Raw genomic sequence first — 23,457 nt, 5'->3', positions numbered from 1 at the left:
CTTTACTCCTAGTTGTAGAATTTCCACTCAGCCAGCCCTCCTGTGGCTCTGGACGTTGACCTTTCCCTGGATCAAGCTTAATTTGACTTGGTTGTTCCAGACGGCAATCTCTGGTGTTAACCTATGCCGCCATCTTCGGTTCTCTCGATTTTGGGTTTTTTTAAAGTTCACTCAAACTCTGTCAGTCAGGGACCCCCATCAAGTAAGTGGTCACTGAGCACAGCCCGTTCCCAGGGCCGCCTACCCGTCCGCCCCCGGTGAGAGGGAGCCCTGGGCCGGCCCGCTCTTACCTGCACGCCGCCTCCTCGCACCAATCTTTATCTCGGTGTTTACGTTCATGCCAGGGAATGATCACCAAGGAGTCACCGCTGTAACTTAAATTAAAAAACAACACATAAGAACTTAAATGACACGTTACCACAATGACTGGCTACACAAGGAACACGTGGCAAAGATCTCTATAACCTTTCATCTCCAAGATTCCTGCTTATGGCATGTTACGTGGTGCGTGATACGTATTAGATACAATGGAAATGGAGATATCAAATCGCAGATCTCTCTTCTATCATAAAGTGGTTCAACAAGAAAAGAACTCAAAACAAAAACATCCGACAAGGACACAGACAATAGTTCGGTGAAGGCCTGGGATGGGGAGGGAGAGGGGTGGACAGGGACAAAGAGGGGATAATGGGGGGCATCTGTAATACAGCCAACAATAAAAAACAAATAAAATTAAAAACAACATTTGGCAAGGAACTAAACAATGGTATGGGTATGAATTCGTTCACACTAAAACACTTATCTGGAGCCCATGTTTTATGTTCTTACTAGCAACATAAATGGCCCCTTGCCCTCAAAAATTACCTAACTTCTTGTGATCATAAGAAGGAACCACTAGCTACAAGTACATGTATAGAGCACTGCAAATGTGGCTACTGATACTAAAAAAGAGAATTTTCATTTTAATTAATTTTACTGTGACTAATGGCTACTGTATTGGACAGCATAGATATAGATAGGAAATAGCAAGAGGAAAGAAATGATTTTGCAGATTAAAAATATCATTAAAAGCGAACAGGAGAATCTAAAGAGGCGAAGGCCTGCTGGGATAAGGAGCACACAATGCCGTGTGTACCGACGATGTGTGTGGACTCGTGCACCTGAAACCTGTATAATTTTGTTAACCAATATCACCAATAAAAGCAATAGAAAGAATAAGCTGCTCAAACACATTCATAATTAAAAAGTAATGTAGGAGACCAAAAACAAGAGACTAAGTCAGCAAGGGAAAGTGAGGTAAACAGATGGGCTGGAAGGCCCGAGGCCCGGCAAACAGAAGCATCTGCCTTCGATGAGCTGCGCAGCCTTCGGCACGTGGCCCTCTGAAATGACGCCCTCCAAACATGATCTCTAAGGTCCCTCTTGGCTCTCACAACCCAAGAATCCATGAAAACAACAGAAACATTCTGAATTAAGAAAAAACACAAAAATGCAAAATCGCATTTCAACTGCCTACTCTCACAGTTCATGAGGACATCCCCTGTCATACTTCTGAGGGCCAACAGTAGAGTTTTCCTAAAATTGACCACAGCCCCAGAGAAAGAATGGCACTTCTGTGTTCTATTAGGTTATGTTTTGTACTCTCTTGTCCTATTAGGTTGTAAGTCATGCCTTGCACAAAAAACAGTTCGTAAATGTTTGAAAATTACGTTGATGAAGAGATAGGCCTCATGTAAAAGGTGGCAAGAGACCCCTGGAGGGTTTTAGAGCAGAAGAGGGACGCCTGGGAGTGGGCCATGCTGGGCAGCACCCCCTGCAGTATTATTACTGGAGCAAATTACCCAAATTCTAACTTCCCCATTAGATACGTGCAATACAAAATGCATCACACAATATTTAAAAACACAGTATTTTACCCATTTTTTAGCTAGCATGTAATGCCCTAGCTAACTTTGTACCAGATATATTTTTAAGGCACTTGAGTTCAGATTTTTAAATTTCTGAAGCACACAGGTGATTATTTACAATGAATGTCACCAAGTGAAAAACTATTTCATTTTCTTCCTTGTCAATAACGATTTTATCACAGACCACTGAAATGGAAAGTAAAAAAGAACATTTGGATCCAGTGATGGCAATGTTCACTCTTCCAACATGAGGATAAATTACAGCAATGAACTGAGGAAGTTGGAAAATTCTAATTAACGCAGATATGGTTCCACACGCTACACAAAATGCTTTCTAAAGAATTTTAGAAAAATGTATCACAAGTTGAGATTTGTAGTTTCTATGTGAAGTATACATTAGATACAAGGGTTATTAATAAAATGATTAGTAATGGCCTGGAACCCTCAGCAAAAATAATATGTACTTGGTATCTAAATATTAGAAAGTTGTAAAACTTTGTTAAGCTTCACTGAACAGAAATGGGTAAGAAAACACACCCATTTTTATCAGAACATGTATTAAAAACAAGTTCCGAGCAGAGGCCCACTCCGAAAGGCAGGCCTGAAGAGTCCTAGGTTAATATAAAGTGGTTCTGCTGCACTTTCAAGGCACACACACAACTGAATGTTTCTAAGTGTGCTGATCACCACCAATAATAGTGCTGGCAGTTGAACAGTGATGATCAGCAACAGTAATAATCTTTAACATTCACTGATCTGTTACTATGGGTCAGACAGGATAAAATGGTTTTAACACATAACACCTCACTCAGCCCTACTACTCTAATGTAGCAGATAATACTACCTTCTTGATATTATTATGAGAAAACCTGAGGCCTAGCTTAACTTGCCCCTCCACGTAAAGCTAATAAATGACAGAGCCGGGCTTTCAACAGGATCAGGGCCGGGCCCAGAGCTTGCACTGTGAGCTAGCACGCTCTCCTGCCTCCAGAAGGGACACAGGACTGTCATCTGGCCCCAAACACATTTCCATCCCCATTCCCAGCATCCTCTGCTTCATACATAGGAGCCACCAGGTTTGATTTGTGAATAAGGACCATTTACATGCATATTGAAAGGATATATTTAAAGTAAGATATAAAGCCAATCTCAACACCAGTATGTTGGTTACTAGTCAAGTGAAACTACTACCAAATATGGCTTGACCTTACTTTTCATCATCAATGGTTATTTAAATAAAAAAAAATCTCCCTGCTCTCTCATTTTCTTACAGGATGGCTATAAAGCAAATTATTTTAGAACCCACGTTAGGAGTTTAAAGTAAAAACATCTTTGTTTTGTCTATTGCCACATCCTCAGCAAAACAGTACCTGGCACTTAGCAGACTCTAAACTAACATGTGTCAACTGAATTAGTTGACAGCATAACAGATTTCTTTAGTGATCTCATGAGTATCACAAAAATTCAAAACTGAATAGAGCAACGAAAGGGGACAGTTTGTTCATAAGAAAAAGACATGTCAGGAGGTACATTTACACAGGACCTGCAGATATGAGAGTGAGAACATGAATGCTTTCCTAATTTAGATTACTAAACTGAAGGAAGGGCAAGCTATACTTTAATGGCATACAATCTACATAGTTAAACATGTCATTATGCTTCGGGGGGGAGAGATATTTCAGAATATACATTCCCCTTGGTTAGTTCTCTCATTACCTTCTAAAAAAACACACCCAAATTTTAGCTACTTATTCTTTCATACGGTAGGCAGAATGATAGAATGCTTAATAAAATGCAGAGAAAACCTTTTCATTAATTCTGTTCACAACAAAAATACTAGTCATGTAAATTTATCACTAAAGTGGGTTATGTGAAATTGGGGTTCAAAACAAAACCTAGAAAACTTACGGCTTCATTCTAAAGATTGTACAAAGCTTGGTTAGTTGCAAACCTTAAACTTGGAATCTGAAATTCTATAAACAATATTTACATAGCTTAGTTCCGTGGTCAGCAAAATGCGGTTTGCGAGCCACATGCGGCTCTTTGGCCCCTTGAGTGTGGCTCTTCCTAAGCCTCAGGAGGACCCTAATTAAGTTAATAACAATGTACCTACCTATATAGTTTAAGTTTAAAAAATGTGGCTCTCAAAAGAAATTTCAATCGTTGTACTGCTGATATTTGGCTCTGTGGACTAATGAGTTTGCCGACCACTGGTTTAGTTCTTTTTTTCTGTTGTTTCTCCTTTGCTTGGGAAGTCTTAAAATTTAAATGCATCATCCCCATTTAAAAAGGAAAGTACACAGTAAACTTAAATTATTTCTTCACAAAACAATGACTGCTTTAGCTCTGAACCCTGTTCATTGTTTTATTCCAAACAATAAACTTTGCTGGTTTCATTTGAAGGTAACATTTAATCACCAAGAGGAAAAGAATGAATATAACAAGTTCTGTTATGTTCAACTATTCTTTCACCAATTATTTCTCACACTAAATATAAGTTTTTATTTCAAAGAAACATTATCAAGAATAAACATACAAAAGTTCTTTTATTCATATTCTATGCGTTGGAGACAATAGGCTAAATAGTGAGTTACTACTAATTGCCCCTTTCAGGCACTGGTTTTAAGATGTGGAGATGTATTTATTCCTATTATTAGCATAGAAGAAAATGTTCCGGTAAATAAAGGACAAAAAAATAATGATTTGGCCCTTCACTGTTGTTACCATCACTGAACAAATCTCACTCAAAGGAAAACCAATTAAAAAGTTAGTTATTGCTGGGGTCCAACCCCAGCAGGTCCAGGGGTCCCCAAAGGTGTGGACGGAGTCGGCGAAGAAGGAATGACACAGAGACAGCGTTCAGTTGATAGGCAGCCTTTCCAGGATCTCTAGCTGTTCTGTCTCTAGGCTCTGTCTCTAGGTTCTGTTTTTAGGTTCTGAGTCCTGTTGTCTTGTTACATCTGTATTTATACCAGTTGATTCCAATCCTATCAATCTCTATTCCAAAGGTTAGGGCGTTTCTTATCTCCATTCCAGGGAGTAAAGATTATGTAGCTTAAGCATGATTGTTTGTAGTTAAAGTGATTAACTACCCGCCTGGCACTTAGTTAAGGGGTTTTATTCCCTCCCTAACTTCAGGGGAAAATCCCTACCTGGGGAAACAACCTTTCTCAGAGAGGTGACCTTGGTTAAAACACATAGTGCCAAGAAGGTGAGCAAACATATTAAGAACAGTATGCCATATATGCCAGGTCCCTTGAAACAGCAAGGATGGACAGGCTCCCGGCAAGTTATCACTCAGAATGCCAAGATGGAAAAACCATCTAAAGGCATTATTTAGAGTTCTCTTCTGGACCAACGGAACTCAATTTAATTAATAAATCACTTAGAAAATAGAGCAGAGACTAATAAGACATCCTGAACTAACCAGCATTCTCGGATGTTCGCCATGTGTAGAGAGAGGCAAGAGTGAAAACACACCCCTCGAGGACCTGGACCCCTCAAACTCCCCACAAATCCCATTTACAATGACAAATTCACAGGTAAGTAAACTACATGAGCTCAAAACTCATCACTGACTCTCTGAATGAACAATTTCACAATCAGTGGGAACAGATCCACTGACATTTTCATTCTAAAATTGGAACCCTCAAAAATAACAACAACAAAACTCTTAAGAACCAGAAGACTTAATGAAGACATGAAACTTCATCTGAACAACGAATGACAAATATAAGATCTCAGGTGCCTGATCCCAGGAACAGGGCGCTGCCCCAGATGAGAAACCAAACCATCAGGGGCATCAGGGAGGACGAGTCCCTGGTATAATTTTGTATTTTGTTTACTCATCAGTCCTTTGCAAGACTGAATACACTCCACACTAACAGGTATCTATAGCATGCCATTCCCACCAAATGTACCAAGAACTGCTGCTGCTGCAGATGTGTCCTCTCTGACCTTCACCTCTGCTGTCACTGAACACCAATTACACGCTAGGAACTGTGCCAGAGGATATGGCCCTGAGATTAGGTTATCACCACAACACCAATACAACTTCCCATTTCACACTGAAAGAAACTGAAGTGCAGAGAAGCTAAGTGACTTCCCCAGAGTAACCCAGCCGGGAGGGATCAGGACCAAGACATACACCTGTTTCTGGTGGAAGCCTCTGCTCTCCCAGAGACCACACTATCACGTCTGCACATCAAATATGTCAGGATCGTGTTGTGATCCCAACGTTTATGTGTGCCACGGATTTTCTCCCCAAAGTCGGTGTATGTTCAGGGGTGGGCAAACTTTTTGACTCGAGGGCCACAATGGGTTCTTAAACTGGACCGGAGGGCCGGAACAAAAGCATGGATGGAGTGTTTGTGTGAACTAATATAAATTCAAAGTAAACATCATTACATAAAAGGGTGAGGTCTTTTTTTCTTTTTTTTTTAGTTTTATTCATTTCAAATGGGCCGGATCCGGCCGCAGGCCATAGTTTGCCCATGGTTGATGTAGATAGTATGTAAACTTTTATGATTAAAAGATGGGTACATGTCGAGGTCAAAACATTTCTTAAGCTAATGCATGTGCTTTGTCTACAAAATATGAATTTAATTCTTAATAGCACTTTACTTATTATAAATACAATATTTACACAGGCGTGCCCATATCAGAAATTGGGAAAGTGTCTCTTGGGGTTATTTATATGTTAATTAAACATAGTGTGATAAAAAGATTCACTGCAGTTACAGGCAAGTATTTACATATTAATGAAATCTTGACTGGAAAAGATATAGTGTGATCAAAAAGAATTATAGGGACTATTTCCAGAGGGAGTTCAACCATTCAGAAGATGTTATAATCTTCCTCAGGATCACATGTTCTCAAATTATTGGTCAAGATATTTAAATTTTGGAAGAAACTATATAATAAAAGAAAAATCTTATCTCTATGAAAATAGTACCATGTGGAATTACTAGATAATGCTGAACCTAATAACAACTGTCAGGAGAATAAAATTCAGAAACTATAAACTGTATTAAGCCACAGTAAAACATTTGACAGTAGTTATATACACACTAACACAATAATGTAATTAAAAGTATTTTTAAATAATTCATTAACTCCGAACATATTTCACTAAGCCTCTTAAAGCAGGATGATAATGCCTTTCCTGCTTCTCTCATAAACATGTTATGAGAATTATATGTAAAACATAAAACTTGTAAATTTTTAAAACCTGTTTCATATTCAATCATGAAATGTTTGTGGAATGAAAGAGGAAAAAAATTAATCAGTACAACCTCATTTCCCTAGCACTTTTAGGGTATCAAATGCATAACAAATATCAGTATCAGCATACTTTCCAAGCCTAAAAATTACTCTGAAATAATTTTGTTTGTACCTTCTTAATCAAAGAAATTGCCTTAAATCCTAATTTTGTTGTTGCTTTAAATAAACAAAGACAAAAGCTAATTGAGTCAAGATCTAACATGTCCACAGTGCCAGGAGACATGCCAATCAATTATCCCACTGCCAGCCCAGACCCTGAGCCCGGACGAAAGAGGCTACTAGGTCTTTCTTTCCTGATCCAAACACCAGGTTATTCTTGGACCAGAAACTGCCGGCACAGCCCATTCCGTAAAGTACTCTCTGTATTCCTCTCTATTAACAGTCATCGTGAAGGCCAAATGCTTATTCCAAGACTAAAATACAAACCAATTTATTGTTCTTTGCTCAGAGCAGCTCAGAAATAAACTGCACATATGGGAATTGAATTCTGATTAGGTAACTAATCAACTTTTCCATTTTAAAGGGAAAAGGAACATTTTTATGTTTCCTGTGAGAACCAAAAAGTGAATGCAATGCCCCAATCTTTCCATAACATTTAACGATCGAGGCTTCAGTTGTGGTGATATTTCATCACAACAACAAAATTATGGCGGGAATAGAATGCCCAATAAAAACTGCTTTTTAAAAATTTCAGGGAAGAAAAAAAAAATCTTTATGAACAGGAGCAGGCTACATAAAACATAAGTAAAAAGAGATTCGTATTGTTTATTAGAAGTCGTCTACAGTAATTCATTTTCCACTAACAAATTACTAGTAATCGGGAATATGTTTTGGACTCTGTGACTAAACAATATGATTTAGGTGAGGACTAAGTAGATGGAACAACTTCACATTAAATATTTACTCAGACTCTTACCTATTCAAACCCCCAAACATCAGAAACACACTCAACCTCCAAGACGTAGACACACCTCGCCTCTTGTTCACTGGCCTTTGTTGTAACAGCAAGTAACCTCTCCCATTTCTGACCCTCTCTACACTCCTCCTAGGAGACACATTTTAATTCTGTGGTGTCATATCTACACCTGCCCTGTCTGACTTCCCTACTAAATTCTAATTTCTCTGTGGACAGGGACCACATCTGACTCATTTTGTATCCACCTATTTCCTGTAACAGAATGTCTCTATATGGCATGTAAGTATTCCCTACATTTTTATTAAATAACACAAAATTTTCTATGACTCATTCATCTTTTATAGTGTTCCTTCAAGAAAATAAACTCATAATAAAGCAATTTAGAAATGCTTTAAGTTTTAAATCGGTTCACATGTACTCATCGTCAGTTATAAATTTCACCAAAAAGAAGTTGAAATTCAAAATCAACATCTGCTTTGCAAGAAACACTGCTATGTTTCTTATGGGAGAAAAATTTCTACAATATCCTTAAACAATGAAACTAAGGCAAGAGTAATTGACTCTGGTACTGTCGTCTACTGTCTTTCAAGGATAAAAAGAAAAATATCAACCAAACAATAATTTAGTTTCTGAACTGTGAGCTGCCTAGGGTCAAATTTGACTTCAATGGAAAAGAAGGTTCAAATTATTTAACCGCTGAAATGTAAAATATGAAAACATCAATTTGAAACTGAAAATGGTAAAAAGTAAACTCCTACTACAGTTCAGTTGTGAAGAACAAGAGTAATGTTATCTGACCTTTTTAAAGGTAAATTCTTTATTGGGGAGTTAACTGTTTACTGGGGACCATTGTTTCACAAGATAAAAAGAGCTTTGAAAACTGGTTGCACAACAATGTGAATGTACTTGCACATGATAATGGTTAATATGGGTAAATTTTGTTATGTGCATTTTACAATTTTAAAACATTTAAATAAAAGAAAAGTGTATCATGGTCAAATGAGCCTAATGGTCCCTTATGCTTAACACAGAATCAAAAATATATAGAGACAAAAATATGGTTTAAAAGTGCACGAAAGATACACATACATTCCATGTGACAGGGTGGCAGGGGAACATGATCAGGGTACCACTTGCTTGCGGTCTGAAACCATCCTTTCCCGATTGCTTCAGAGAGCTTGCTTTCAACTGCATCTTAGTGCCTTTGCCACACCAACCCCCTGTGTTATCCAAATCTCTTCACATGACGATCATTTGTTCATCCAACAGTTATTAAGCATCATTGCGTGTGTCAATGTATTCATAGCACTTTATTAAGAGATATATGTGAGTCTGGTCATAAAGTAAATAAATAATGCCGCAGGATACTAGCGACCTCTGAAAACAGAAACACATCCTCCAAATTCGTTACCCCAAGGCCTTCTAAGCTTTGGGTGAGTGGCAACGACTTACCAGTGAGAAGAAAGGGATATAAAACGTATTCTCCCACTGGCAAGGCCCAATGAAAAACCGTAATGAGGAAGCTCCCGGAGACCCTGGGTTTTCTGTTGCATCAGCATTGGGGCAGAGCGCACAAAAGGGACAGAGGCTAAGAAAAGCAGGGCGATTCGGGTTGGCAAGGGAATGAAACGCCACGCCGGGGACAAACACAGGAGTTAGGGTGTGCAGTCTCAGGGAGGTCTCTCATGTGACTGATGACTGCTTTCAAGGCTGTTCTAATGAAGGCAGGTGGGAGTGTTATTCATGCTCCAGGACAAAGCAGTTTCTGAATATGGGACCGGGTGTAACTGACATAAGATCACAGTGACATGCCACATGATCTCCATAGTTGGTGACGTAACGTTTTTCACTGAGCCACTTTTTATGTTTACCCTTCACAATGTGTCACGTAAATGGCGATGGAGCTAAAGGTAGAGAATGATTAGAAGTCAACAAATAATTCATATAAGCACAAATTCAGACATGAAAATGGAAACACCTCAAGCGTCTCCATGGTTCACACAAGCACAGTCCATCTGCATGTCCCAGCATGCTTTCCATGATCAAACCTTCAGTCATCCATCAAGCAGTCTCAGCTTAGATATGCACAAGCAAACAAGCCACCAAGTTACTATAGTAACAGCTTTTCTGGGAGGATGAAGAGAATGAGGTGTTCTGGATATTCTATTTCTATCAACGGTTTGCAACTTATACTATAAAATATTTAAATATTGCAATATCTCAAAACACACTAACTACAATTCAATCTTTCTGTGTTAATTCTGCAGATAATCCAGGAATATAAATATGGGTATCAATGTTCATTGTCTAGTAAATATATGTCAACGTATTTTTGACTGACAGACATTAAAGGACAGTTTACTTCCATATGTTAAAAAGTAAGTGAAAGGAAGTCTGAATGCAAGGTTCTATCCTGATCGGACATTGAAACAGAAAAAGTATCACCAGAGAAGCGGGTTAAACCCAGATAAATATGTAGTTCAGTCAATATTATTGTATAGTCAACTTGGCAATAATGTTTTGAAAATGCTGATATGTTTCAATAAATTGATGCCTTGGGGAACAATTTGAGCATGACACAAATGTCGTGTTTGCTGGTGCACAATTTCATCCACAAGGGACATGAGGTGAACACAGAAAACTGCTCTCACCTGGGCCGTGCCACGTCAGATCACGTGTGCAGACACCCACCAGCGACCTCAGTTCCGGGAGTGAGTTAGCCTCTCCGCTCCCCATCCACATCTATTACATACAGCTCCCAGTCAGATTGCTAATCGCACTCTCCCTCCACTTCCCAGGAACACGTGAGCTGCAACTCTTCAGACAACCCATGCCCACAAGCCAAGTCTTTTTCAGGTCTTACTCAAGGTCAAGTGCCATATTTTTGTACTTATGTGTTTCTCACCATTTAATGTGTAAAACTACGGGACAGCTTTTATTAGGTTCCTAACTTCGTTAAACTGCACAAAGCTTTTGAATGCTGGGCCCTAACCCTATTTCCCCCGTGAACCCTGTGGTTTTCATTGCACAATTCTGCATAGTGCAGTGATTTTTAGGAATGCATTTGTCACATTATATTTGGAGCAGACTATTCCAGCAATAATTTCTTAGTTTTGATAAATGTGCGATGGTTATGTAAGAAAGAGCAAGCTAGAGGAAGGGTACACATGAAGTCTCTGTATTATCTTTGCAACTTTTCTGTAACTATAGAATTATTCCAATAAAAGTTTAAAATAATAAGTATGTGTCGTATGTAAGTATACTAGTATGAGGCCATGGTCTCAGCATGAAATTCTGCACTGATAATAACTGTTAACACTTAAAGTAGCCCTTACTTGGTGCCAAGCATTGTTCTCAGTATTTTATATACATTAACTCATTAATCATTCACAACACTATGAAGTAAGTGCTATAAGCACCACCAATGGACAGATGAGAAGGCTGAGGCACAGTTAAAAACTTACCCAAGATCATGCATCTAGCAACGTGGCTCTAGTGTCAGTGCTCTCACCCTATGCCATACTCTTTCACAGGCAACTGTTTAAATATAACCTTTTAGCCAAACCGGTTCGGCTCAGTGGACAGAGCGACGTCAGCCTGCGGACTGAAATGTCCCAGGTTCGATTCCGGTCAAGGGCATGTACCTTGGTTTCTCTCTATTCGATGTTTCTAACTCTCTATCTCTCTCCCTTCCTCTCTGTAAAAAATCAATAAAATATATTTTTAATAAATAAATGTAACCTTTTAAACTAGATACTTTCATCATTCTGGAAAGGTTTTACAATGGAAAAAGAGGCGTAAATGAAAACTCTAAATAATCCTTCTAAAGTGTGCTATAATACTTGAAACTAATATTATATTGAATGTCAACTGTAATTGAAAAATAAAAAATAAAATGTGCTATAAACATCAAAAATACCAAAAGTCAAAAAAATATGTTTCTTTTGGTTTACAAAAAAAATTGTTGTCACAAATTTTGGGAGCTAATAAAGATGGTAAAAATGTCACCTTTCTACTTAAAAACTAAAGCAGTCACCTGGAGTATAAAGTGTCAATGTTTTATGGCAGTGACAAACTAAGACAGTAGCTAATAAAAAGATGTATCATCTATGACAGAAAATGTAATTCCAAAGTTTTACAAAACTCCGTCACATTCCATCAATGTCAAATACACAGGATGATTTAAGAGTGACAATATAAAACACAAAATAACACATACCATGGAGGTTTCCCAGCAATCATAATCCTGAAATTTTGTTGAATGAAAAGTGGTAAATGAAATTGTGTTTAAATGCCAAGGCAAAAGTTCTGCCAATGGGCTCTCAAAACAGACGAGTTAAAGGGTCAACTTGTTGGCACAACTTACTATTGCTTTCCAAAATATTATACAGCTTGAACTCTAAAACGTAAAACCCCGCCTACTCCAATTAGTACATGCATTCATGCAAACCAACTTACACCAGTCCACACGTTCATTCAAAACCACTCTGAGTACCTGCTTTGTACCAAGTACTCCTCCAGACACTAAGGCTGTATTAGTGAACAAGATGCAAAGTCCTATCCTCATGGAATTTATGCTCATTCATTCATTTTTTCACCCATCCAACAAGCAGTTAGAGTGCCTACAAGGTGCCAGGCACTATGCTAAGTGCAGAGGGTAAGGACGGAAACAAAACATAAGATTCCCTTTCCTATTGGAGCTGACATCTTAGAAAGGCAAACAATGATCAAGGCAAATCAGTTAAAATTCGACCTGAAGTAGATAGTGATTAATGCTAGGAAGAAACAGAATGGGAGGGGAGGATGCAAAGTGTGGGAAATTGTAAACAGGATGGCCAAGGATGATCGGAGAAAGTACAGAAGACAAATGGCCATATCATGTAGGTGTAAGTGCCGGGAGGCAAAGTGAACTCCCTTCGGGACATCGTTTAGTCTTTTATTCAAATGGGCACAGGATGGACCTGACCCACTTGGCAAACCTTTTCAGAGAACCCACTACCAAGCACCACCTGAGGCCCTGGGATGGCCTCAGGAATAAGGAAGCGATGGTCTCTGCCTGTAAGAGTTTGTTTGGGCTTGAAGCTGAGCGTTTGTTACAGAAGGGAACAAGAGGAAGGAAGGAGATATAAAAATGACTGCTGTGATACAATAGAAAAAGTGGTTACTACAAGAATGAACAAAGAATTATGAGAACACAGGGAAAGGCATAACTACAGAAGACCTCGCAGAAGAGGTGGGGCCTGAGACATAGCTGCGGTTTGGCTTTGCAGTCACATCTACTTTGGGAGACAGAGTAGACTCAATGTGAAAGACTTTCTTGAAAAACAAAGATTAACCCAAAAAATGTCTATATTTTTTCAATGTGTTTAAAATGGACATAACTTATGGACTCAGAAGAAATCAGTCTTTTCAAAGTTTGTCTAAGCAACATATCTCAAAACAAAGATGCAAAATAACTTTATCTTCTGATTATCCTCCACTGCAATACGGTATACCTGAAATATCTGTCACATTTTAAATCAGTTTATGGAGGAACCCATCAAGAACACATAGGGCATTCAAAGACAATGTAGCACTGCACTGTAAAAGTATTTTGTGATGAAATTTCAGGTGAAAATCAAATGTTTACCTAAGCAAACATCAGGAGACAGTAACAATAAATGCATCCAAATCTAAGGAGAAATTGCCTTTAAAAGCACTTTAAGAAACAGTAGTCCTCACTCTATATTAACAATTTATAGTAGAAAAGCCCTTTCCATTCAAATTAGATCTATTTTGTGAAGAGGAAAAAAAGAACAAATTAATTATATTAGAAAATATTTATAAATACATATTTATAAAATACACTTACATATCACTATTCAGATCTAAAGCAAAAGTGTGGAAAACAAAAGGGCATTCCCAGCATTTTCTTTTTGTTCACCTTTATCATAACAAAAACGTAACTTTTTAGCACTATAAGTAGTGCAAAATAAGGAGCTTGTATTTATATTTTCAGAGCCTACTGACGCTAAGTAAATATAGATTCAAAGCCAGGCTGCACTTATATGAAGTTTAACATATTAATAAGCCTCTGTAAATCTCAGCTTTCTATAATAACAGGATAATACCAACAGTGTTTGGAAACCAGATAGAAGTACGTGCCAATACACAGTAATTACTCTATAAATGTTGGTCATCATCATCGACACCTAAACCTACAACCATGACACTGAGTTGGGGTGGCAGGGAAGGAATTAAGAAGCCAAGTGATCCCAGTTCCAATAACATGCCTTAAAGCTAGACGCTGCCAGTAGGTCAAGGGCTGTAACAATGATTTCAATCAGGTGTGTCATAATCCTTTACGGTGTTTTACAGTGTGCGAACAGATTTCCTCTCTATCAATTCACCTGTTACTAAAAACATGCAATGGGAATAAGCAAGACAGGGAGTGTCCATTCATTTTAAAGGTAAATCAACTCCAAGTCAGAAAGGATGCATCATGCAATTGATGACGGAGCCACGTGTACGGTGGGCTGGTGCCCTGAGGTGGGGGGTCTCACAGTGGCTGGACAGCCTCGCCTTCTGGCTCTGCAGTCACTGGCAAGCAAGGTGTGCCCTGCCCTCCCCTCTCCCCCGGGTCTGCTCAGGCCTGGCCAGATGGCCTACCCATCTCTGGGCTGTGCACTGAGGCAATACCTTCTCTGTTCCTCTTTCTCCAGAAGAGATGTGCTGGCCCCCAGAAGCCCCCTGGGTGGTCCCACTGGGACTAAGGGGAGCCAGTGGGCAGGAAGTCCATGTCACATGTTACAACACAATCAAACAGCCTCGAACGGAGATAGGAGCATTAGTCTAAGGAACAGGAACGTGCTGCTTTGATCGCGCACTGGCCTTTTGCCTCTGGAGCTTCAGAGGAGAAAGGGTTGTTGAGAGAAGCAGGCTTCAGTCGCTCTGGGCCCCTGGTCTTACTCCTAATGTGGTGGGCCCACACCTCAATTTCTGAAAGTTATAACTAAGTCAAACAGATCTCGTTATCCTGAAAACCTGCTCTTAACCAGAAAACAGTACATGCTGAGTGCACCGCAGTCAAATCAGGGGCTTTCAGAAAAAGGGACGTGCATGCCCACTAAGTTAAGGTGGCCCTGCTTGTGCAAAAACACAGTGTGGTTTCAGGATCATTTAAAATAAGTCAGAAATAACTTTATAATCAGAAAAAAGGTTTAAATAGGTTACATTAAAATTACTGTTCAACTTAAGGGGTTCAGCATGAAACAAAAACTGTCATAATTTAGAAAGTAGGTAAAATTCCGTTAACAATGGCACATACCAAGCTTCGGGCAGCAGAGCAGCATACTCGTGAGGGGACGTGGTCTCGGGGAAGTTGGAGAGGATGGCGAGGCGATGAGGGAGCAGGTCCGACCCGTGGTAGGTGAACAGAATCTCCAGGGCCGGTACGTTACTTTCCTGTGCAGAAGGCAAGGGCCTTTAAAAACAAAGTCTGACAACATTCAAAACCTTTTCATTGACTTTTTATGCAGATCTGATGTCAAGTATTGTGAAATAGTCCTGATTCTTCCTTGTCTATATCATGTTTCTCAATCTAAAGCTACAAAAACATTTTTAAAAGTCAGAATGAAGAATAAAATTTTTTTATTTTTACTTTTTAATTCTTTATTAGTTAAGGTATTACAAATGTGCCCTCATCCCCTCCATTAAACCCCCCTCCCCGCCTCCCCCACTCATGCTCTCATTTATGCACGCATATAAGCCAAACCAATGGACATGGGGGATGAGAGCATAAAGTTTTTTTAAATATGATTTCGTTTTGTGTACATTTACTAATATTATAACAAAAAAAGGAAATCTAATGGCAAATGTATGCAATAACATTAACTGAATAGCTCAGAGATTTAGAAACTGTTAGTAACCACAATTGTTTTATTTGTAAAAAAGCAATTACCCGGGCGTAATTTCTTGCTGAGAGAACAATATTCTGATTTCTGAACTTCTTGAAGAATTCTGCGTCATATCTCTGTTCGGATGCATGGGACACTCCTAGGATTTGCTGAAGGAAAACAGTGATTTAATGAAAAGCCTTTTGAATACCAACTATGCATCCCTGCTCCCTGTGTACCTAGACCAGTGGTTCTCAACCTGTGGGTCGTGACACCTTTGGCGGTCGAACAACCCTTTCACAGGGGTCGCCTAAGACCATCCTGCCTATCAGATATTTACATTTCGATTCATGACAGTAGCAACATTACAGTGATGAAGTAGCAACGAAAATAATTTTATGGTTGGGGTCACAACATGAGGAACTGTATTTAAAGGGCGTGAAGGTTGAGAACCACTGACCTAGACCAATTATTTACCTCCTCTAAGCCTGTTTTCATATCCATAACATTGAGAGGCTAATAGTATCTACTCTGGGAATTAATTGTTGGGAAACTATCTGGATTACGCACGTAAGATACCAACGACAAAGGTTCTCAGCAAATGTGTGGGTATATCTAAGATAGTCTCTTCCCTAGTGGACCCCTCAACAAATATTTACTGAGCTCCTCAACAAACCAGGCATCATTCCAAGCTGGGGACTGCAGCAAAAACAAACCCCTACCTCTACGGAGCCTCCATTCTCACGTCCTGCAGCCCCTAAACCTGCCTTCCTGTATTCAGGACTAGTTGAAACAGGACTCCCATTTCTCCCGATGTGGTGTCACCTCAGACATTCTTCTCCATTAGGCTCCCTCATCAACGTTTCGCACCTTCATTATCATCAGTTATTTCCTAGCTAATGAAGAATTGTTCCTTTGTCATCTCTCAACCTCCAGCACTGGCTTAATATCTGGCATGTAGTAGGCACTTGAATAAAGTTTAAATGAGTCTATTTTCATCTCATCTATCACAGAATTAATAAAATAAGCCATGCCCTATGATGAAAATGCAATGCCTATCTCTAGCACTATCTACTTATTAGCCATTATACCTGTACTAGAGGCAGGCCTGGCCGACAATCAAGGCCGATCTGCAGGGCAACCAGCAGGGTGATGGCGGGGGTGGGGCCACTGGACCCGTCTGTTGTTTGGTCTATTTGCATATTACGCTTTTATTATATAGGAGGATATCTCCATTTTTAAGCTTTAACAATCAAATTCAACTTTATTTATTTCTCAAAAGCTTAGTTTAATTCCCTTAAATAGTGGGTTTAACAAATACTTTAAATATCACTATTACCATGTAATAATAAATGTCCTTACTACTGTCAAATAGGAAAAAGCAATTCAATAACTAAAGAATAATAAAAAAAAAAGTAACTGGAACTTTTTAAGATCTTGTCATTGGTAAAATGAGGGCTAACAATACAAGAATGATAAACTATATCTTATACTGACTTCCGCATATATATTTTAATATATATTACTTATATATATTAAATATCACAGAGCCCAGACATAATTAAAATGATATGCTTTTAAAAATATGATCATCCAACATTCAAACTGGTTGTATTATAGATTAGGAAGTTTTTGTAACCTGTTCGTGTGAAATGATATACCCATTGCTATGGTTTTTAATAAGCGCAGAAATAGCCCTCTTTTGTCACTAGTATTTTGTCTAAAAGCATTTCCATCATATTAGCAGGCAGGGAATCAAATGCTTTTGGATTTGCCTTCAGGCATCAGAAGGACTAAACACCTCCATTATTCTGGGGATAGGCATCACGTCATAGGTGTGACATCCTGAGTGCCTACTATGTGCCAGTCCCAAGGGTCAGTAAAGGTATGCCCACAGAGAGGAGACATACATAGACTGAGAAAGTAACCTGCAAGTGAAGTCACACTCCCACGGTTAGAAATGTAGGAAATCCTGGGTAACCTCAGCTATGGGGGCATGTGGGAGAGCAAGCTGAGCTGGCGATGTACTGAAATGTTTCTCTCACTTTTAACACCACCTGAACTGGCCTTGCAGTACAGAGTGCCACTGAAATGCCCAACGTGGAGACCTCTGCGTGTGTGTACCTGAAGAAACAGATATGAAGTCTCCTTTTTCAAGTTCAAGTGCCTAATTTTGGCCATAACTGGATCCAAGTTCAATTAACTAAGTTCAACCTACTAACAAATCATTAAAATATTCACGTTAGGATTATTAAAACGTAATACATACTGAAATGTACTGGAGACAGTTGTATTCCATAACCTTAAAATTGAAATGTAAAATGAAAGTAAGTGAAAGGACTGTAGATGCAGGGAACAGATAGAGTGACGTGGCTAAAGCACTTCCGTTCCCTAGACTAACAACATCACTCTGGCCCTTCACACCCTTTAACCTTACCAAAACTGGGACACAAGAGAACCTGTTTCTGGACATAATGAACTTTTCCCACCTCAGTAGTTCTAAAGACCAAGAATGTCAGGTGTCAGAGAAGCCACAGCATTTGTGATGACAGACCAAATAAACATAACTGGCTTAATTAAAACTAGCCCCTACCTCATAGGTGGCCAGCCGGTCTAAGTAGGTTAATAATTTCAGTCTACAACGGCAGAGTTCCTTCTGTTCCAGCGTTAACCTGTTTCAAATGAATAAATCAGGCCACTTAGTTACCAAAAAAGCACATTTCTCTAAGAGTTAAAATAAAAAAGATCTATATTCTATCGAGCCCCCAATTCATGAAATAGCAGACAAAAGCACAAAGGTAAAATATGAAATGCACTTGATGCAAGTTGCTGAAACCATTTAGAGCCATTATTACCAGCAAAGGACAGAGTTAGGTGACTCATTCTTTTAGAGAAATTGCCAAAGGAGCAGTAATACACCCCTTACTCTGAAAAGTGCACTAAGCGAAGCAGTTCTCCTCTCCTCCTGCGCTCCTTCTCCTTTGCATTCTGGGCGGGCTCGTCCTCAGGCAAGAGCTCCTCATAGGAGATGCCCTCGATGTCTATCTCACCAGGTAACGTGAATCTGCAGGGAAAGAAAACACACACCTACTTTGATTTTTTTTTTTTTATTTCACGTAGTGAAAACCCACTCTTCCCTTCGGTGACTGACTTTATCATTAATTGGATTTCCATGGAAACAACTCCTCACTGGAAAGAAAGCTGTTGCCATTGTAACAAAGTGGCTCACTGGTTATACCCCTAGGGATGGACAATGTCACCAGGTTATCAGTGATCAGCACATCGAGAAATTTTTAAAATTACGAAAATAAAAACTACTTAGGAAAAAAAGGCACCCAATGTGAAACAGCCTATGAAGAAAATATTGCCCAAGTTTACAATTTGAATCACTTCTGTTTAAGGTCTCAGAATGACAATGAATGTAGGTCTCCTTTACGTTATTTATGTATCAGATATCCTATGGCATTTATATCTCACAAAAACGTTCCGAATGTCTGGTGAGCAATGGCTCTCGGCAAATCACTTTATTTTCCTATGAACTGACATTTGTACGGGGCTTAAAGGTTTATGAGGTGCTTCCACCAGATACACAGTTTCATCACTCCAGGTGATTCTGGGAGGCCGGTATGATGTCACAGATAAAGAGAGTGGATGAGCCCGGCTGGCATGGCTCAGTGGTTGAGCACCGACCTATGAACCAGGAGGTCACGGTTCAATTCCTGGTCAGGGTACATACCTGGGTTGTGGGCTCGATCCCCAGTGCGTGGGGCGTGCAGAGGGCAGCCAATCAATGATTCTCTCTCATCATTGATGTTTCTCTCTCTCTCCCTCTCCCTTCCTCTCTGAAATCAATAAAAATATATTTATTTTAAAAAGAAAGTGAATGAAGCTCATACTTGCCTAAGGGGGCTCATTGGCCTTATTGGCACACTAGGTATGTGCCTTAAGCCCAGAGTTTAGAAGTGGCCAGTGTTCGGTAATTGTAGCATCTGCTGTTTTCCTATCATCAGGCTATCATATGTAAATACATTTCACTAAAAGAAAAGACAGCTGGGACCTCAGATAAGACAACATTGATCAAAGGCAACTGCTTCATCACAGAATAACCTAAATAGAGGAATGTTTACCCTTCTCAATGTCTCAGCTTAAAAGCATTCACATCAGCTGCCCTTCTGCGCCCCAATCCGTCTGTCACCAACCTGCCCTCATCCACTCCTCTCCCTATTGCCAAGAGCGCCTCCAGGTCTGTGCCCTTCAGTCCATACTGCAGCAGCTCTTTCGCAGCATCCACGTTTTCAGGAACTCTTTCCAGACACTCATGAAGAACCCAGGACCGTTTCTTTATTTTACTCTGGATGCAAAGAAAATGAAACGCAGAGGCATCAATCAACCCAGACCATCCATTAGCAGCTGACAGCTGCCGTCTAGAATTGTAAAGCTATACCTCAAGGAGCCTAGGCAGCTGCTGGAGAGGGTCAATAGAATCAAGGTAATTCCCACTCCCCAGTGATGATTAGAATTCAATGGTGCGAATGTGGTTCCAACTGCTGTCTTTCGTCTTTTAATGAAACACAAAGTTACATATTCATTTTTGGAAACAGAAAAGAAAAAACTTTCCAAACATTTATAGTTGTTTTCTACTTTTCACTGGGGCTATATAATAGAGTAGAAAATAAAGCAGAAAGCCCAGATGAGATGGAACCAGCGTGCGTAACTTTGAAACAAATCTAATGAGGCAGAGCACATCGAGGTTCTGTCTGTCTGACCATGAGATGGGTCACTAAGTATGGACGATAACTGAACCACAGGAGTCATATCATGCTGTTCTTTGGATAGACCAGGGCCTATTCCTCCCTCCCAAATGCTTCCTCTGACTCCATTCAAAACCCTTGACTTGCCCTCTTCATAGAAAAGCTCATTAGTGTTACAAATTTGAAGATCTGACTCGAACCCTATATTCTTTTACACATTCTAGCATATCAATCCTTTCTTTAAATGTCTAATTCATTTCCCCTTCTCCGTGTCTGTGGCCTGCATTCCAGTGTCTGTCATCAACACCCAACACCTGCGACACTGTAGGAGTCCTCACCCTTTGCAGGGTTCCCCCACCTGCTCCTTCCACTCCAGTTCACCTTCTACACCGCCTTCCCCTGCACCCCCACAGTCAGATCTCCACAATCATCCTCCACCCCCTGAAGACGCAAGGCCTAAGTCCTCATGCGCTTTCAACAACCCCGCAAACCCAAACCAATGTGTCTTTCTAATCACATTTCACAGTGTTCCCTCTTGCAGACCATCAGACCCAGCAGACTGGCTTACTTACAGAGCTCATTATTCACCCAAGAAATATTTACTGCCAGGCACTGGACTAGACTGGAGGACACAGCAATGAATAAGACAGATGTGGTCACTGGCCTCATGAATCATGCTCACGTTCTTCCAATTTGCTTCCATCTCTGGAAGGCCTACTTTGAGTCCTTTCTCATCCCTGCTCAAAAGGTCTTCACTAGCTAAAGCCTCCTATAACCACTGGGTCTGTAATGACCGCTCCCTCACTGGGTTCCCACAGTACTTACGTGGGATCTTCTGTGCAGGTATTTATATCTTGGGCATGAAGCTTGTCCTCTCAGTCAGATTACAAGCTCCCTCATAGAAAACCCATTACACAGCGGCTCCTCTCCCCCTTCACCGTCCCTAGCACCGCCTCTCATTGAATTTCACTTCCCAGTGAGGAGGAAGCCTCCCAGACTATGCCCGCCCACTCCAGTGGGAGTTTTTTCTTTTCAGTCCTAGACATGGCTCCTATCTACCAGCCCTGAGCTGAAAAAGTCCCGATGGTGGATTTCTTGCTTGCCAGTCTCTAAGGTTTTCCAATCCCCACTCATTGACATACTCCAGTAATAGGCACCCGGCTTGCCCATCCACCCCACCTTTTTCTGCCTGCCAACTTGGGCAATTATGGAGCGAGCTCAGCATCTGAGGAGCAGTCCTGGCCCACAACATCCGGAGGACTGCAATTCTATCCAGTGTGCTGCACCCACTCCTTGTCCGAGAGGGCTGGACCCCTGCCGGGGAGGAGCCTCCCTTCCGAGGCCATCCCCCCCGGGTACGCTCCTTCAGCCCTAGGTGGAAGGAATTCCTTGACGTCCTCTTTACCCCTTTATAGTTAATCTGTTGTTACTGTAAAATAATTCTCACATTCACACTTTCCCTGCCCTAATTACCGTATGGGTTCAGGCTCCTGGTGGAGCCCTGACTGATACAGGTAAAGAGAAGTAACTGAGGTAGATGAGGAGGAAGCATTAGCCCAAAACCAGGCAGTTGGCTGATTTATCAGTAAATATTCATTCCTGTGTCTCCAGCACCAAAGTCCAGCTACAGGGCCAATAAAATAGGGTAACATGGTCATTTTTCCAGGTTGAGTAAAACATACTTCATCAGCTTCAGAGAAGTCAGCAATATAAAGTACTCTCATATGCAGCCCTTTAGCCAAAAGATGTTCCATAAATTGGAATATTACCACCTTACCAAGATCTTGAAACCTACCAGGTAGTTCTGAATGGAAGCGATGTTGACCGCCGACTTCCTCCACTGCCTCTGGTACACGAGGTCAGTGTCCAGGCCGTAGGTCTGTGCCAGAGACAAGGCCTCCTCATACTCTTCACTCTCGATCTTCAGACAAGGAAAGGGACACAGGAGCGTTACCGAGCTGCCCCAGGTCACAGGGATGATGTGATGAGTGATGAACCCCGCCTAATCTGGTCAGCATTCCTAACCAGTCTCACGGCAGACGGACCCAGCGTTGACCTGAGAGCTTGCACACAAGCTGAGGGAAGAGGAGCAATGCCCACGCTCATAGAGCAAACCCAGGGGGGCGGTGCCAGCAGCCTGCGCTGGTGCAGGGCTCGGCCCAGGTCCCTCAGCAGCAGCACCGCTGGGAGCACCTGTGCAGCCCCCACTGCCTCCACGCAGAGCTCATGAGAAAGTGCACGAGCAGGTCCCCCGCACCACCTGGAGCCTGAGGACACGGCTGCAGGGACCCACACAGGCCACGGGAGGGGCAGCAGCATCCCGGGCTCAGCCACAGCATGGACAGGCTAAGTGATTCATCTTTCATCACTTTTATTTTCAGGACTCAGGCACAAAGACCTGCATTATTTTCAAAAGTTAAATACTACTGATGATTTAAACATGTTGATAATATAACACCCCCCCACACCCTTTTTCTTTTAATCCTCACCCGAGGATATTTTTTTCCATTGAGAGTGGAAAGAAGGTGGGGAGGGAAGAGAAGAGACGAAAGAGAGAAAGAGACATTGATGTGAAGGAGACAAATACATTAGCTGCCTCCCACACTCTGCCCCTATCAGGGCCAGACATTGAACCTGCAACACAGGTACAGGCCCTGGACCTGGAATTGATCTCACAACCCTTCAAAATGAGGGCCGGTGCTCTAACCACTGAGCAAAGCCATCCA

General features: G+C 40.7%; 1 protein-coding gene across 1 annotated transcript in view; it reads right to left on the bottom strand.

Annotated features, from left to right (window-relative positions):
• NBAS (neuroblastoma amplified sequence) overlaps window positions 1-23,457 on the bottom strand; it is a 189,893-nt gene that overhangs the window by 116,357 nt on the left and 50,079 nt on the right. Inside the window, exons 17-23 of the mRNA XM_006767606.2 lie at window positions 22,527-22,652; window positions 20,180-20,331; window positions 18,907-19,044; window positions 18,574-18,652; window positions 16,046-16,150; window positions 15,413-15,549; window positions 291-374 (exon numbers count right to left, since the gene is read on the bottom strand). Coding sequence (XP_006767669.1) covers window positions 291-374; window positions 15,413-15,549; window positions 16,046-16,150; window positions 18,574-18,652; window positions 18,907-19,044; window positions 20,180-20,331; window positions 22,527-22,652 — 821 coding nt within the window. The remainder of the gene's footprint in view (window positions 1-290; window positions 375-15,412; window positions 15,550-16,045; window positions 16,151-18,573; window positions 18,653-18,906; window positions 19,045-20,179; window positions 20,332-22,526; window positions 22,653-23,457) is intronic.

This window comes from Myotis davidii, unplaced genomic scaffold (assembly GCF_000327345.1).
Source record: "Myotis davidii unplaced genomic scaffold, ASM32734v1 scaffold238, whole genome shotgun sequence".
NCBI lineage: Eukaryota > Metazoa > Chordata > Mammalia > Chiroptera > Vespertilionidae > Myotis > Myotis davidii.
This window is presented reverse-complemented; position numbering and strand designations above follow the sequence as displayed.